General features: G+C 47.6%; 2 protein-coding genes across 2 annotated transcripts in view; one reads left to right on the top strand and one right to left on the bottom strand.

Moving 5' to 3' along the window:
• atp1b4 (ATPase Na+/K+ transporting subunit beta 4) overlaps positions 1-483 on the bottom strand; it is a 6,884-nt gene extending 6,401 nt beyond the window's left edge. The window contains exons 1-2 of the mRNA XM_056600825.1: positions 316-483; positions 63-132 (exon numbers count right to left, since the gene is read on the bottom strand). Coding sequence (XP_056456800.1) covers positions 63-128 — 66 coding nt within the window. The 5' untranslated portion in view covers positions 129-132; positions 316-483. The remainder of the gene's footprint in view (positions 1-62; positions 133-315) is intronic.
• A 1,373-nt stretch (positions 484-1,856) lies between these two features.
• Positions 1,857-12,481, top strand: tmem255a (transmembrane protein 255A). Its single transcript, XM_056600827.1, has 9 exons — positions 1,857-2,162; positions 3,121-3,263; positions 4,543-4,605; positions 7,780-7,869; positions 8,805-8,870; positions 9,083-9,172; positions 10,755-10,922; positions 11,412-11,555; positions 12,311-12,481. The coding sequence occupies exons 1-9, from the start codon at positions 2,087-2,089 to the stop codon at positions 12,452-12,454; spliced, it is 984 nt and encodes a 327-aa protein (XP_056456802.1). The 5' UTR covers positions 1,857-2,086; the 3' UTR covers positions 12,455-12,481.
• Positions 12,482-16,082: the final 3,601 nt, after the last annotated feature.

The following is a 16,082-nucleotide window of genomic DNA, read 5'->3' as shown; positions in this document are numbered from 1 at the left end:
CGACAGAGATTAAAACATTTTAGCCCTCGATACTTTGGAATCCACGGACTTGGTAAACTTACTGAGTTTCCCGGTTGGTTATCAAGTTGTTCTTCTCCAGCTCCCCCCGCTGCGGAAGTGGGCTCCATGGTTCTTCACAGACAGAAAAGGCACTTGTTAAACCAACACATCCACCGTCCCATCAAGTTCAACTCCACTGGCATCCGTACATTTTAGAGCCTTAACGCATTATTCCAAATGCGTTACATTTCAATGACTGCTAAATGCTAAAACATATAAAACACTAGCTCAGTTTATTAAACATCACGAAAATACCTGAAGAGTCCTGTTCAGTGAGCGCGCAGATAAATATGGTGAAAACGATTTGACCCCTTGATGATCAAAAAAAAAATCAAAGTTGTCAAAAAGTATTTGGGGATTTCATGAGAAGGTTTTACGCACGCTGTGGGAGCCGGGCACGGAGAACCTCTGCTCGACTAGGCGCGCCTCATAGTGAATGAAGGCTGAGGGAGGACAGGGGGTGGGAGAAATTCGTTTTTTTTTAATCCCCAAAGGACTTTTGGCAATGGCCAAAGCAGCAAGGGCCGAGGCACGACACTGTATTCCGCACACGCACAGCGAGCTGCCATTGTCCGTCGAGCTGTGCTTAGACTATAAGGCAATACGTTGCAAAGACCCCCGGAACAACGTGTATTCTATAGGTTCTCTCATCCCAGGGCCATTGTTGTGGATCGCTGAATAAATGAACATTATAGTTATTTTGTCTGCATTAGGACTGGCGACATTAAATAGGATCAAACGCACGTGCAATGAGCATCCTCTTACAGTATGTGAACGCATATTAGTGGTTGAGAATGCATTAAAATAAAACTAAACTAAAGACAAGAGGATAAAAAAGTGAACTTAAAGTTGCATGAATGGGTTGTTGGCTCGGGGTTACAGTGCGTCACTGGGTCCGCGGATGGAGTTAAAGTTGGAGCGCTGTACCGCGGGGACATCAGCACCCCCGTCACGTAGGGGCCGCCGGCCCGCTACACACATGGGACAGAGGGTGAGGTTTTTTTTTGTGCAAATGAAAGAGAAATTGCGTCATGGAAACATAACTATGGTCCGTGATGTTCGCGTGCACGTGCTTCATGCAGGGTACGCGCGGGGGGTTTAATAAGCACTAAAATAGTCCGCATCACCCAACGTTTGATGAGGGCCTTTATTATAGCGAGTATGATTAGTATGCAGAGGCTGAGGCAGTGTGTCGCTCTAGCGTTTTACCAGAGGACGTTCAAGATCACACACTTCACAAAAACCACATTCGACCGTTTCCGAGAGGATGTTGGTACCTTGATCTGTTATGTGCTCGCTTATATGAGGGTATCAATGCTTAAAACGAGAAAGGCAAAGTCCGTTTGACGTAGAACTCATGGTGTGTTCCAGATGCCTCGTACACCACTCGCACGAGTTGCAAGTGGGGAAATCTCCCAGCTTTACTTAACACAATTCATACTTTACCGGTATCTTAACCTAACTTAACTACTCTTCAGGGTGAACTGAGTGGTGGTGGTTCCAGCGTGACGCGACTCCTCACAGCAGTTTACGTTGGACGCCGTGGGTACCGGTCAGCCTTGATCTATTAAAGCGGGATATCCACCGCGCACCAGCACCTGATCGAGTGTAAGATGTAGCCCATTTTGGACCCCTGTGTCATGTTAAAACTACCAACATCATCCCTGGAGCATAAAGGATAAGATTCTCACGCAGACTCATTATTACCATCAGCAGCGATTAATGAACGGTTTCATAAAGGCATAGGTTGGCCTATTCGGTGCCGACTGTACATGCGCACATCGCTACCGGACGACAGTGAGGAGGACAAGTGGCCGATGTACATGAGGGAGACACGACTGCAGCGGCGGGACTGGGTCTGCTTCTGTCGGAGAATGCCACTGCTGCAAGGAACCTCTGCGTTATCCTCCAGCTGTAAACAGTCGGTCGCTCCTCTCGTCAAGTACCACATCTTCAACCTCGAGTCCTAATTCTTTTCGGGGGTGGGGGTGAGGTGATCGTCTCGTCAAAACAACCTCCAGGCAGGATGCCCCCCGTGACGAACCACCACCACCAGCCGCCCGCCAGCGGAGCGGTTCTGACCCACACCAACGTTACCATGGGTAGGTGTGCAGCGCAAGGTCAACGCCGTGCATGCATCAATTGGCACAATTGTGAATATCCCTGAATTTCTAGAGGCGATGTAGATGTTTGTCCTGCGTTGAAATGATTGAAGCGTCCGGTCGCCTGTTTTTTTTTTAACTTGCTTGGGCTGTTTTCCCCGGAGCCCCCTTTGTTTCCCCAGTAAGGCAAAAATAAAACGTTCTTCCTGGTTTTAAATAAAATAAAGCATATTGGTAGGGAAAGGCTTTCTACTGTGCAGCGCCAAACCAGGTTTTGTTATTTTGGTATCAGTGTAGATGTCTCTATTGGTGCTGTCAGGTTACTGCAGGTGCGGCAAAATTACATTATGCTCCTATGCTCAGCATCAGACATCCGTGGACACCATCTTTCCCGTCATAGGCACTGTTTCCTTCTGAAATATCTCTTAAGTCAGAGACGAACCAACGTCTACTTAAAAACGGCATTCATGATTAACGTACTGGTCAACGAAAGAATGGCATACAGTAGGCCTATTTTCTATGATTATATAACAAGCAAAGTGTTTCAAACATGTTAAGGACTTGTGTTTGTAAGAATCCTTTCCAGAACTGCAACAATAATTCAAAGACAAAAGCCTGCAGCGCCAGTTAGAAAGGAGCAGATCCTGTCAGACCTCACAACAACAAACTAAATCAATAATCATTCATTACACCCAACTGTAGCTGCATGCGCTCTGCCGGGGCTCTGGAGCCGCTTTAGCTTGAGGTCTGGGCCGGAGAATCTGAGTAATGTAGATGACAACGGAGGCCAAACGACGTACTGTAACCAAGGCGTCCCAACCACGCACTCTCCTTAACAAGCGTCGCCCACCAGGCCAGACGCACGCGTCCAGCGCTGGGGGCCGGCGAATGGACCCCCGCCGTAGTCCTACTGCCTCGCTAATGACTGCCCTGTCTCCCCTCGGGGGCTGTCCCTCAGGGTCCTTCAAGAGGAGGAAGAAGAAATCCATCACTGTGACGGTGATGCTGCTGATCGTCTCCATCCTCATCCTCATCTTCGGCCTGGCCGCCACCACCAGGACCCAGAACATCACCGTGGGGGGCTATTACCCAGGGGTCATCGTGAGTGGGCCGCACCCACCTTCTGCTGCCCTACACACACACAGACAGACACACGCACACAGACACACGCACACAGACACACGCACACAGGCTCACGCACACAGACACAGACACACCCACAGAGACACACACGCGCAGCCACACACAGACATAGACACACACACACACACGGGAAAACAAACACACACACTTGCACAGATACACACACACAGACACACAGCCCCACTCACAGATAGACACACACACGGGCCCAGATAGACACACACACACATTGGCTCACACAGAGACACACATACACACACACACACGGGCCCACACACACGCATGCACGCACACACACGCATGCACGCACACACAGTTATAACAGCGGGGCTCGGGCCGGCGTAATGCGAAAATCCATAACCAATCAAAAGCGAGAGATGTGATTTTATTTTCCGTAATAAAATCCCTGACTGTGAACGGTCTCTCTGACGGAGTGAATCTTCGCAGACATTCATTATTCAGCGAGGCGCTGTCATTAGTGGCTGAGTGAGGAGGGCACTCTGCGGCACACAGCTTTTGTTTTGTTGGCGGGCTCGTACACACGCACACACACACACACACACACACACGCGAACACACAGCGGCAGCGTTCTGAAATAGCGTGAGTGCATGAGCGTAGCGTAGAGTACGGTCCTACACAGACGAGGCAGACCTCTCAAGAGCATTGGGGGGAAAGGTAGACTTCCCCTAAACCATCGCCGCTGTAGAGCAGACCGTCTGGGAGAGCCACGAACCAGACAACATATAACCCAAAATAACACATAAAAAACAGTGAATATCAGGTCAGGGCTCATAGCTAAAGGCCAGTGTGGCCCTTACTGGAGGAAAACAAGCCTTACCGAGCGGACGCTTGACATTTAGGGCGCAGGAACCGATAAGAGAGAATCGATTGTTTGGTTCTGCTCACTGAAAAGTTCAGTCCGTGATCGAACACAACCCCCTGAAATACTGTGGATCTTTAACGTCGGAGCGCTTGAATGTTTTATATGACGGCAGAAAATCGAATAAACTTTGTTATGAATGGTTGTTATGACCGAGAAACTAGAGTTAGATCCAAAACAGACGGACATGGGCTAGCCAGTACATTCAGCCTTTATTGAGCGTTTCAAACCTAGACTGTTGCTCAGACACTGAGCGAGTGGGTGCGGCTACCAGCAACGAAGGAGAATTAAGAAAATGATGATTTAATTGCGTCCATTATCAAACAAACTCAAAGAGCCATTTCCTGTCGTTCCAGCTGGGGTTCGGCTCCTTCCTAGGAATCATCGGGGCTCATCTGATCGAGAACAAGAGGCAGATGGTAAGAGGATGTTTACGGCTTCTTGGGATGCGATGCAAATCAGCACATCTCTTCCAGGAACAATTCAATCCAAATTAATTCAAAAATACTTTATTGATCGCCGAGGTAATTGAGGCATCCAGTAGCTCATCTGTAAACAGACAATCAATTAAAAGAAAATCTGTTTTCGGATGAATGTGTGGGCGAGTTCAACCACTGTTGAACTTAGCTTCGAGTGATGTTTTCATATTATGGTGGCTGTCTGTGTGAGTATGAATGCGTGCATGTGTGAGTGTGTGAGCGTGCATGCGTTTGTGCGCGTGCGTTTGTCGTTAAAGTCGGCATTAGTCATTATCCCGTCAGTCCCTGTCGCCGGCCCCTCGGGAGTTTATAGTCGTGCATATTCCCCCGCGCGTACCCCCCCCACCCACCCACCCAACCCCCCATCCCCCCCGCTGGGATCAGACCGAAATAGCCGCGTGTAAGGGGAGGAGGAGCAGGAGCACAGATGCAGCACCTAAGGAATGCCGCCTTGCAGAAGTCCGGGGCGAAGGCACCAGAACTGTCACTGGGACGTCCTGTCACGGCCGGAGTGAAGACTGGATGTGTGGCGTGATACCTCTCCCTACCCCCCCCCCCCCCCCACCCTACTGCAGCAGAGTCCGGGTGTCAGCGAGATGTACAGCGAACCCGCTCACCCCGCCCCCCCCACCTAGGTGCGCCTATGGCGTGCGTCTAATTAGGGCGTTTTCCGTTGAGTGGAGATCGTTAAGAGGCACAGGGCCGTCTGTGACGTCAGCTCTGTTGTGTCTGGAGTTATAGGAGGGGCTACGGTCACATGGTCTCATTGTGTGATTTGTGTGCTACGTTTATGTATACCTTATGTTTACATTTACGTTTAGAGCATTTAGCAGACGCTTTTATCCAAAGCGACTTACAATAATTTAATTTGTCGGAAGAAAGGGAAACGACACTATATCGCTGTTGGTACAGCGAGGATGTTCATAGAAGCGCCGAGCACTAACCATCACTAGGTTAACCCATTCCCTGTGTGCAACAAAGATAGCGAGGATAAGACAGGACAACCTTCGAGTAGACATATCAGATATCAAGATATCTTTATTTAATATCATGAAATCCTTTCAACTAGAACGTCCAATTCAGTGACACAGAAAAACAGTCATCGCAGAACCAACATAGGAGCCTTATTCCGACCCTGAAAGTACGATCCATCACATCTCAGCGTCGTGTTACTCCCTGATGTTGTCATCAGAAACATCACTCCCATGTGAATGGCATGATTCATGAAGACCTCGTTTGGCTGACTCAAACTGTCCAATAGCACGCTAACCTAGACGGCCCCCTCTTGCTATGACTGTAGGCTAGGCTAGGCTAGGCTTTGTAACTGGGTGTCCATCAATGTGGTGTGAATGGAAAAAAGGAAGAGAGAGCAACGCAGGAGTAAAGAGATGCCAACAAAGAGCTGGGCACCGGGCCAGCCCAAAACAGGTCGGGCTCACCCACATTACCGGACGGCAGAACCAGCCCTGCCTGTCACTGGCTCCTTATATCACCACTCACGGTCCTCCAGACTTCAGCTTCCCTCTGCTCCCCTGAGTAGGGTTTGACGAACACCACACCCCAGCCACACCCATCCAGCAGCCACGGTGGAGCCTGTCCTGCAGTCAGGGTGGGGGCATGACCGTAACGCGCTAAACCGTCAACCCAGGTGGAGAGAGAAGGAAAATAATCAACACACATATTTTATATTAGTGATGTATATGGCCGTGTTAATAGCTCTGTTTTGAACTGATTCTACTGCCTCAGTTGATATCGGAGGACGTGCCAGGTTATTGTGTCAGCAAAATACAAAAATCATGTCACACTTTATCTTAAAGGGTGTGCATTGCGACCGTCATAACCATGAAGATGAGATGTGTCATGAACATGATCATCATAAACATGATGAGGCTTTCTGAATGTTTAGGGCTCTTGTTATTAAGTCTCTTTCGGTTAATTATGTCATTTTAAATGTCAAGTGTTATGTCTGAGATCTTTGCGTTATAACAACTTGACTTTCACCAAGACAATATAACCCGTCTTTGTTTTAAAAACTTGACGTTAACCATGACAACATAACCTTTCAATGTCTTTTTTTGACAGCTTGACCTTAGATGCTTGCAGGGTTGATCCTCACCTGCTGCAGCCTCATGTGGTTCCCACTGTCATGTTGTTGCATACATTAGCATATGTTATGGTGCTAATCTGTGTATTTGCACTCCTACACATCGCACATGTAGTTGTTTATGGCTACACATTTCACAAAAAACACCTATTAACTTGGACTTCAGGGTTGTCAAGCTACACACATTCATCCAGTCACCTTAGAAGGAACCAGAAGGTATTTGTGACGCGCTACAAGGTGCAGCTTCCCCAGTTAGGACACGGACAGCCTTCTGTCTGCCATCAGCATGACCCAGAGGGGGGGCTCCATCTCAGCACAGGGAGCTAGCACTGCAGAGTGCATGTTAGAAATGTGTTCCTACTACGGAGCCACTGAGGCAGGGCCGCCGGAACGAGGGTATAAGTTGAGGGGGGGGGGGCAAGGCAGAGGGGGGGGCTATAGGAATAAAAAAATAATAAAAAATAAATTATGTCTGTAGAATTTTTTACCATTCCCTAGCGGCAGTCCATCAACAATTCTGCCAGGGGGGATGGTAGGGGGAATCCGGGGGGGGGGGGGGGGGCATCAGTACCTCTTGTATAAAGGGCCCAGAATTTGGTGCTACGGCCCTGCACTGAGGCGCCCCCTCAAGGTGGCAGAGTGGTGGTCAGGTGCCCGCAATTATAATCTAATAATAATCTAATCATAATGTAGTAATGATATAAAAAGTAGTAGATCTCAAAGTGTGGTGTTCACGTTGGCATGTTGTTATTGTTGCCATTAGAGCCCATATTGTGTATTCTTAGCAATAGGTAACGTTGCTTCCGCAAAGTTTCAGTTTGGTGAAGTATATTTTGACACACAACACATTATTACACAAAACAGGTTGTATTTGTACAACAGTCGTACAATGACACAATATACATTGTATATCCCATTGTTCATGTCTGCCACGGCGTTGATGTCCCTAACGTGTCCGTCTTCCTAACGTGTCCGTCTTCCTCACACGTCTGTCTCTCTGTGTGTTCCAGCTGGTGGCGTCCATCGTCTTCATCAGCTTCGGCGTGGTGGCGGCGTTCTGCTGCGCCATCGTGGACGGGGTGTTCGCCGCCAGGCATATCGTAAGAACTGTAAACACAACGGGCGCCTTAACAAAGTCATCCAATAGCAACGTAATGGATAGCTCTGCACTTAGAGTCTTCATCCACTCTGCGCGCGGGACGCATCAAAGGGTTACACAGACGATGAAGAGGGCCTGACGTTAAGTCTGAAGGGATGAAGTCTTATGATAAGGAGTCGGTGTGTGCGTGTGTGTGTGTGTGTGTGTGTGTGTGTGTGTGGGGGTTTGTGTGTGTGTATGTGTTTGTGTTTGTGTGTGTGTCTGTGAGTGTGTGTATGGGGGTTTGTGTTTGTGTGTGTGTCTGTATGTGAATGGGTTTGTGAGTGTGTGTGTGTGTCTATACCGATGTATGGATTGATGTTAGACGGGTAGGTGTATATTTAAAGGCATGGAGGAAGGTTGCCAGGGAAACTAGGTGTGTTTATACTTAGAGTAGCCTTCCAACACAGAGCTACGGCATTCCTCCCAGCATTCCTCCTCGATGCTGACAAGGTCCAACATGATCTGTCTCGGGAGGGGAAAATCTATTTATAAATAGATATAGTTATATATATACATATATATATATATATATATCTTTTAACAACGCAGCCATCATAGCTAACATTTGATATAAGAGAAACAATTCTGCCCGATTTGCTGAACATTGTTTTAAATGACTAAAGGAAATCTACCAAGGGCTAACTCAGTCCATTCAGCATCGTCCTTCTGCCTCTCTGTCGACTCACTAACCCTGAGAGTTGTGTTGTGGCCTGGGTGATCCTGGGTGTTTGGGTGGCGGGAGAGCCTCCTGTTGCCCCCCTGCCACCCTGAGAGTACTGGCGTTCCCTGGGCGTTCCCTGGGCGTTCCCTGGGTGCTCTCTGGGTGTCTGGGTGGTGTGAGGTCCTCCCGTCCCCCCCGCTGTGTGTCTCATAGCTCCCCCTGCCTCCCCCCAGGACCTGCGCCCGCTCTACGCAGGCCGCTGCGACTTCCACTCCAGTGAAACCTCATCCGAGCGTGACGTAAGTGACCCCCGCCGCTCCCGCCTGACGAGTAGCAGTGCCCCTAGCCGCTACGCGGTGGTAGTACTGCATCCCGGATCCATTTCATCTTCATTCATAAATGTGAAGGGATTGATGTCTGGTTCCGCCGGCGGCCGGACGTCAAACCGCCGGCCGGCCGGCGTCGGTCCGGGCCTCTGTAGCCGTGGTAACCGTCCGTCTTGGGCCCCCAGGTGCCATGTCCCACGCCCTCCAAGATGTCCTGCAAGCTGAAGGTGAAGGGAAACACCTGCTACTGCTGTGACCTCTACAAGTGTGGGAAGTGAGTTTCAGTGCCCGCCCCCCCCGCCTGCATGACCCCCCCCCCCCCCCCCCCCCAACCCCAGCGCTGCCCTGCTTCTCCGCCCCTCTGATCTGTACTTAACCCCGGTCACTCCTCCTACTGACTGCACCGTCTTTAAGAAAACCAACCCCCAAACGGACGAGGGACGAGAGGTGATGAGTACAATAGGGGTTATGGACCGGAGCAATATAATCGTTGTGCCTTTAAACAAAAAAAAAAAAAAAAAAAGAAACCTTAAATATAAAGATTTAAGGCACAAAGTTCTAAAGTGAAGGAAAAGTGTCAATCTTAAATTATACGTCAAAAGGATCTACCCCACGCCCGCAAATAAAAAAGGGGCAGGGTAGGGGCAATAGTGAAAGCTTGAACAAATATAGAAAATATTTCTTGAAAAGCCATATAGTCCGGCTCCTAAATTCAAATTGCTTTTCTGATGGTTAGAATATCTTGGTTTTCCTTTAATCCTTCCTTTGGACTAAATGTTTGGATATCTGTGTAACTAATCATATTTACAGTATAAACCGTTTATATTTATATTGTGAGTTTGTAAATTGTACCAGAAAAGAAAGAATGTTTTTTTTCTTGTTACCTATGTTTCAGAGAGCATCCTCTTATGGGACAGCAGAATAAAGATGTTTTGAAAAAGTTTAGGAAATCCTCCATGATTTGGAAGTAGGTCCCTCTTCTACGCCCCGGTGGTTGGCTGTTGATGGTCCACCATTTTTGTAGTCTACTAGGGTTGAATGTGTGAATGTTTGTCTGTGCTCCATCTAAGTGGCCCAGGCTGATTGTGGCATCTCACTGCATGTCCTGGACAAGCCTGCTCTCCATTTATGTTATCACACGCCGTACCTGTTCATATGACTGGAGGCATTTCTAGCTCTCTGACCACTTTCCATCCATCTGATATTACCCCAGGTGTTTTCATGGTTTTTGTCTCTTTCCACGTTCAAAGTACTTGCGGTAAATCATTTAGCTTATAGGCGTGGTTCTGTTTTCCAACCCTGCCCTCATTGAAATGTTGTGTTCCATCATCTGTAGTCTCCGTGATAGCTTTGACTCTTTTTCACTGAGCTTAAACCGCAGTTAAAACGAACAACAACAAATCTAAAGTCCTCTTTGTATTCAAACACGTTTTGAATAGGGCATAATATTTGTTTGATCGGTTTTGCTATCATCAAAATACACATCAACCATTTGTTAGCATTTATCCTCGGCCCAAGACAGAGAACAAACTGTTGGTTAAGCTAGTGCTACGTAAACAGAGCCCGAAACAAAAGCTACAAATTAAACTAAAGTAGCATGGAAACATAAAAGAAATATATACATATATAAAATATATATTTACATATTTACATATGTAAATATAAAAGACTACCAATGATGAGAAACACTTCATAAGAACGGAAAACAGAAACTATAAGAGGTGTCATGATCGGACAACAGCTCTCGCATGATGATGACGATGATTACAATGATGATGATGATGACAATGTTGATGATGATGACGATGCTGACGAGGCAGCTTGATAACGCTCCACCTGCCCTGTTGCGCCCACTGGGCGAGCCGCGTGGAGGTGATCGGGGGCTACCACGAGTACGTGGACGTGAAGAGCTGCCAGGACGTGGTGCACCTCTACCACCTGCTGTGGTCCGCCACCATCCTCAACATCGTGGCGCTGTTCCTGGGCATCATCACCGCCGCCGTGCTGGGCGGCTTCAAGGACATGGTGACGTAGAACGCGCCTATTGGAACGTAGAACCAGCTTATTGTAACGTAGACCGCACTTATTTTACTGTATGACGCACTTATTGTCATGTAGAACACACTTATTGTATGTTGTACGTCCTTGCACTTAGACATAGTACTTAACATTGTGTACAATCTTATCGCTATCTTTGTTGTGTACGGGGAATGGGTTAACCTAGCGAATGTGAGTGCTTAGCAGAAGGTTCTGTGAACAACCTTACAGTACCGACAGAGAAACAGTGTTGTTTCAGTTTTTTCTGACAAATGTATTTACTGTAAGTCGCTTTGGATAAAAGCGTTTGCTGAACACCCTAAATGTAAATGTTAAAGTAGAACAACAATGATAACGGCGATCATCTTGTTTGGACGTAGGGAGAGAAGGCAAAGAGGGGAAGACCCAAAGCAATGCGAGGTCTACTCGATCCAAGGTCCTCTGACTGTGGAACCCCCCCCCCACCTCTCGTTGCAGATCCCTAACCCGGCCTCAGACGCGTGTGAGCCAGAGGCCCTCCCGGCCCCGGCCCCCTCCCAGCCCGCCGCCCCCAGCACCTATCTCAGCTCCTACTACAGCACCACCCCCTGCCTGCCGCCCTACACCGCCTACGACCTGCAGGTCGGCGCACGCTCCACCTCTCGCGCTCCACCTCTAAAACACTCGCGCTCCACCTCCACCTCACTCTTCTTCGCGCGATACTAGAATCGATGCACTGGCGCCAATTATATATATATCGGCATATATATATATTTTATCTTTTTTAAAGACAATAACTGTTAAGACGAGTAATTCATGATAATGATTGCACCTTACCTTTCACGATCATTTTGTGTTCATAGTTAAGACATATGTATCGCTAAAAGATAGACTCTATGAATCGCGGTATTGCGTTATTTCCGGTATCGAGGGTCATGTACGGGGTATCGTATCATACCCTGAGGCACCCTGTTGATTCCCACCCTTGATACGGACGCTGAAACCTTAAGGTTTCAGCGTCCGTATCAAGGGTGGGAATAAGTATAGTAATAGCGAAAAACAGTGGTGGAACATCATGGTGATATGCCCCGGTGCAAATATCGCGTCGCTTGTCGCGTTGTCCCGCTTACTACGGTGAGCGTGTCGTCTAATTTAGTTAATTAATTAAGGGCGCCACCAGAGGGCGCCCCCGACACATTTGCCGCCCTAGGCGATTATTTATTTTTTTGTTCCTCCGGTGCAGTGCACCGCGTGCACCGTCGACATTTACGCCACTGGCGAAAAAAAGAGTAAAAGTGTTTTAGATATTACCGGTATCGTGGGCCATGTATGGTGTATTGTATCATTTCTGTCCCAGCTCCCGCGCTGTGAGTGACGTTCCTCTCCCCCCCCCCCAGGGCTCGAGCACCCTGCCCGACTCCTCGGGGCTGTCCGACGAGTCCCAGTCGGGGGCCAGCCACATGTGGCCCACCATGGTGCCCCCCCGATACTCCCCCCCGCACTTCCCCCCCGACGAGAAGCCGCCGCCCTACAGCCCCTGACAGCCCACCGGCGCTGTGGGCTGGGGGGGGGGGGCGCTGGGGGGGGGGGGAGGATACTCGTGACTTGCTTCACTATAGGAGCAATAAGTGTAAAAAAAGAAAAAAGAGAAAAGGGCCTGCCGGACATCGGGGCGACGAGAGGGGTCACCGTGTCCATCTGCACGGAGCGCCGCCAACGGCGCCGATCCCGGACCACAGCCCCGCCCCGACTCAGCCGCCCTGGGGAGCGGCAAGGAGGTAGGTTAGGTCCGGAGGCCACTCCCCTGCTCGGGTCCTCCAGCGCGTCGACGCACGCCCCCAGAACCCGAGGAGCCCCCGGCGCCCCCAGAACTGTTTACACCTCTGCCTTAAGACGACTGACTTCCGGCGAAGGCCCCCCCCCCCCCCCCCCTGGATGGACCCTGTACATTTGACTCGCCTCTCGCAGTGTGAAGCTCACCCCCGTGCGGTTCGCTGGTTAATGTTCCTCCATTGCCTCTTCCCAACCGGTGACGTGACCTGGTGAGGGTGCGGACGCTAGGTAGGGCGCCGTGCGTCTCATCGGCACAGGCGTGAGGAAGCGCTGCCGTAGGAGCGCTATGACAGCCGGGGGGTTCCCGCCTTCTGGCGGTGATCGATCCGAGGAGCTAGAGGGAACTGAAAGCTGTACAGAGCTCTGCGCCCGTGTAGGTTTCTTTAGAGAGGGTGAAGAGTGTCTTCCACTGGAACCCAACCAGTCTGTGTTAGCTGTAACGTTAAACGCCACACGCTTTTTTCAACACGTAGAGTGGCTCCTTCAAGGCATAAAGCTTAGTATCTTATAATCCACATGGCCTTACTTAGTCAAGTATATTTAGTAATTACGCGACCTGTTTTCCACTCAAGGGTCGGACTGTGCCACACTCATTGTATTTATGCGATCAGTTGTGGGCTTTCTCTCTGTAAATAAATGAAGCTCATGTCCTTTTCCAGTTGGATATCCCCCTCAGACCACTACGAGGCTGTGGGTGGGTTTGGGTGTAGTCCCAAACAGCTCTAAGTAGGCGGTGGTACTTTCTGCCAACATCACTGGGGAATGCTTTTATCATTCAGGCTTCTTATCGTTTGAAGAGCACTCTCTCAGGGTCTGACAAAGTGTTCTGTTTCTTTGCCATTAAACTTTTATGGAACTGTATTGTTTTTCTAAATAAAGTGTCTGAACTACTGCTGAGATGTACTTCACCCACAGTGAACTCACTCAATCAAACTTGAAACTGATGGACATGATTACACTGAAAAACAACCCCTTTAATTTACTTTATCACGATAGTGAATAAGTACTCAGTGGCACGCGTGATACATGAGTTTTGTGTCAATACACTTTAATAATAATTAAACAATTTGTAGGAAAAAGGGCATGGAAAGTACAAACCTGTAGAAAGGACACCACAACAGACATGTTTTGAGTTTATTTAATGCCAAAAGCACACGAGACCTTATAAATACATTTCAGATGAACAACGCTGACAAGTAAAGAAAATAAAAAAGGCCATGGGCACAATAAAAAAACACCCCCACCTTCCTTGGTTAGTCTCACCCTAAACCTGCGAGATCTCAAATGAATGACATTAAGTCGTTGGAATGAAATAAGACCTACTCCATGACCCACACTGCTACCCTGATAAAACACAAAAATGTAACAGACAAATACATGAGACGTATTCCAAAATAGTCTTTTTTACTGCATGATTATCACTAAGTGCTATATTTACAGACTAGCGTACATCATTGTAGCCCTCTGAAACCGACCTCTTTAAATACAATCACAGCCCAGGTACTACCACCAGGGGGCGTCTGGCACGGACAACAGTTTGACATGAAGGGAAGAATGAATATGGCCAGCATATAGGGCGACTCACAACAGAACACTGAAGGGCCGTAGGGATCAATCAAAATGAAGAAATAGTTTAACCAGTCTTTTAAAATCGATGGATTAGTGCAAACCTCATTGGACTATTTACTTTTTTTCAAAAGACACATCAATCAAACTTTACATAGGATAAGTTGGGCTATAAGAGGTTAACAGGGAATCAAAACAAAGCCATTCCTGGTTCAAATGTGGGACTGGACTGAATCAAAGCACAATGAATTGTGTGCGATAACATTAATCCATACATCTTTCGTTTTATGCTGGAGTCATCCTTTCACAGTGGGAAGTCTGAAACACGGGTTAATCAACCAATATTTATTCCTGGTGCCCTAATAAACATTTATACGTTAACATATTACAGTACAGTCAATCTGTGATGAGCCAGGTGATAAAAAATAAGTAATATTTAAAGATTGAAACCCTTCAATTCAAATCAATATTGATTTGAATTAACGCCTGAACTTCAGTGAAGTTCAGGGGAAGAACTGAAATTAACCTAAATAATTGAGGTTGCTTTAGAATTCAAGGAATGTTATTCAAATCGCATAATAAAATAATGCGCTTTGAACGAGAGCACAAGTAAGTAAGGCTCTGAATAAGTGTGGAGTTAGAACTAAAGACCATCTTACAAACGTTTTTTTTTGTTATTTGGATTTTGTTGTTTTTTTAACTCGTAATATGTAAAATAATTTCTTGAAGGCATTCACGCGTCTGCAACGCTTTTCAGTGGATTTGAAAAGTTCTACACAAAAAATGTTTTATTACTAATAAGTTTCAGTTGACACAACATAATTGTTACCACAAAAAAACGATATTACGATGTCAGTGAGTGAGAGCCTAAAGCAAGAACACCTCAAGGTAGACCCGAAGCGGGGGTAAGAAACAATGTTGAAGAATAGGGACGCACCGATACGATACCAGGACTCAGACCCGATACTGTTGTCGATACTGTGCTAATTTTCTCGCCAAACTTCTCAGATGCAACTAGGGCCCGACCGATTCATCGGCCTGCCGATTTAATCGGCCGATTATAGCCGTTTTGAAAATAATCAACATCTGCCAAAAAGACGCAGATTACAACCGATTTATTTATTTATTTATTTTTTAGAAATGTTATTGCGCTTAGTATCCTGCAGATTGCGCTCCTACTCGCCTTGCTAACTAACAATCGGCAGATTAAATCGTAATCTTAATTTTTCTCTGAAAATAATCGGCATCGGCACTCAAAAATCAATATCGGTCAGGCCCTAGATGCAACCGTCCGATACCACATTACACAACGCTACGTAACGTTTAACAACTAGCGAACCCTCTACCTATGATCATCGACATAGGAATCAATGCCATTTTATCCCTGTAACTGAAATAAGTTCTCAATTTAGAGAAGAGAGGGGCAACGTGTGGCACATTTCACATTCATCATCGCTCATTAGAGCACTCGATCACTACGACCGAACTAAAAAAGTATCACAAAGTGGCCGTGGGCTGTAACCATGGCGATAACACGCCCCCCTCTTTCTTACAGTTTTCTAAACTGTAATGGTATTTTTCATTCGGTATCGGTATTTTTATCGGTACTCGTCATCGGCGAGTACCCACACGTAAGTTCTTGTACTTGGGTCTGAAAAAAAGTGGAATCGGTGCATCCCTACTGAAGAGTAAGAAGCTGTGAAAGGCACAGATACCAGTCTCCCTCCCCCTCCCTCCCTCCCTCCCTCCCTCCCTCCCTCCTCTCCCCCC

The sequence above is a fragment of the Gadus chalcogrammus genome, chromosome 10, assembly GCF_026213295.1.
Source record: "Gadus chalcogrammus isolate NIFS_2021 chromosome 10, NIFS_Gcha_1.0, whole genome shotgun sequence".
In the NCBI taxonomy this organism is placed as follows: domain Eukaryota; kingdom Metazoa; phylum Chordata; class Actinopteri; order Gadiformes; family Gadidae; genus Gadus; species Gadus chalcogrammus.
The sequence above is the reverse complement of the archived record's forward strand: the minus strand, read 5'-3'. Positions and strand labels throughout refer to the sequence as shown.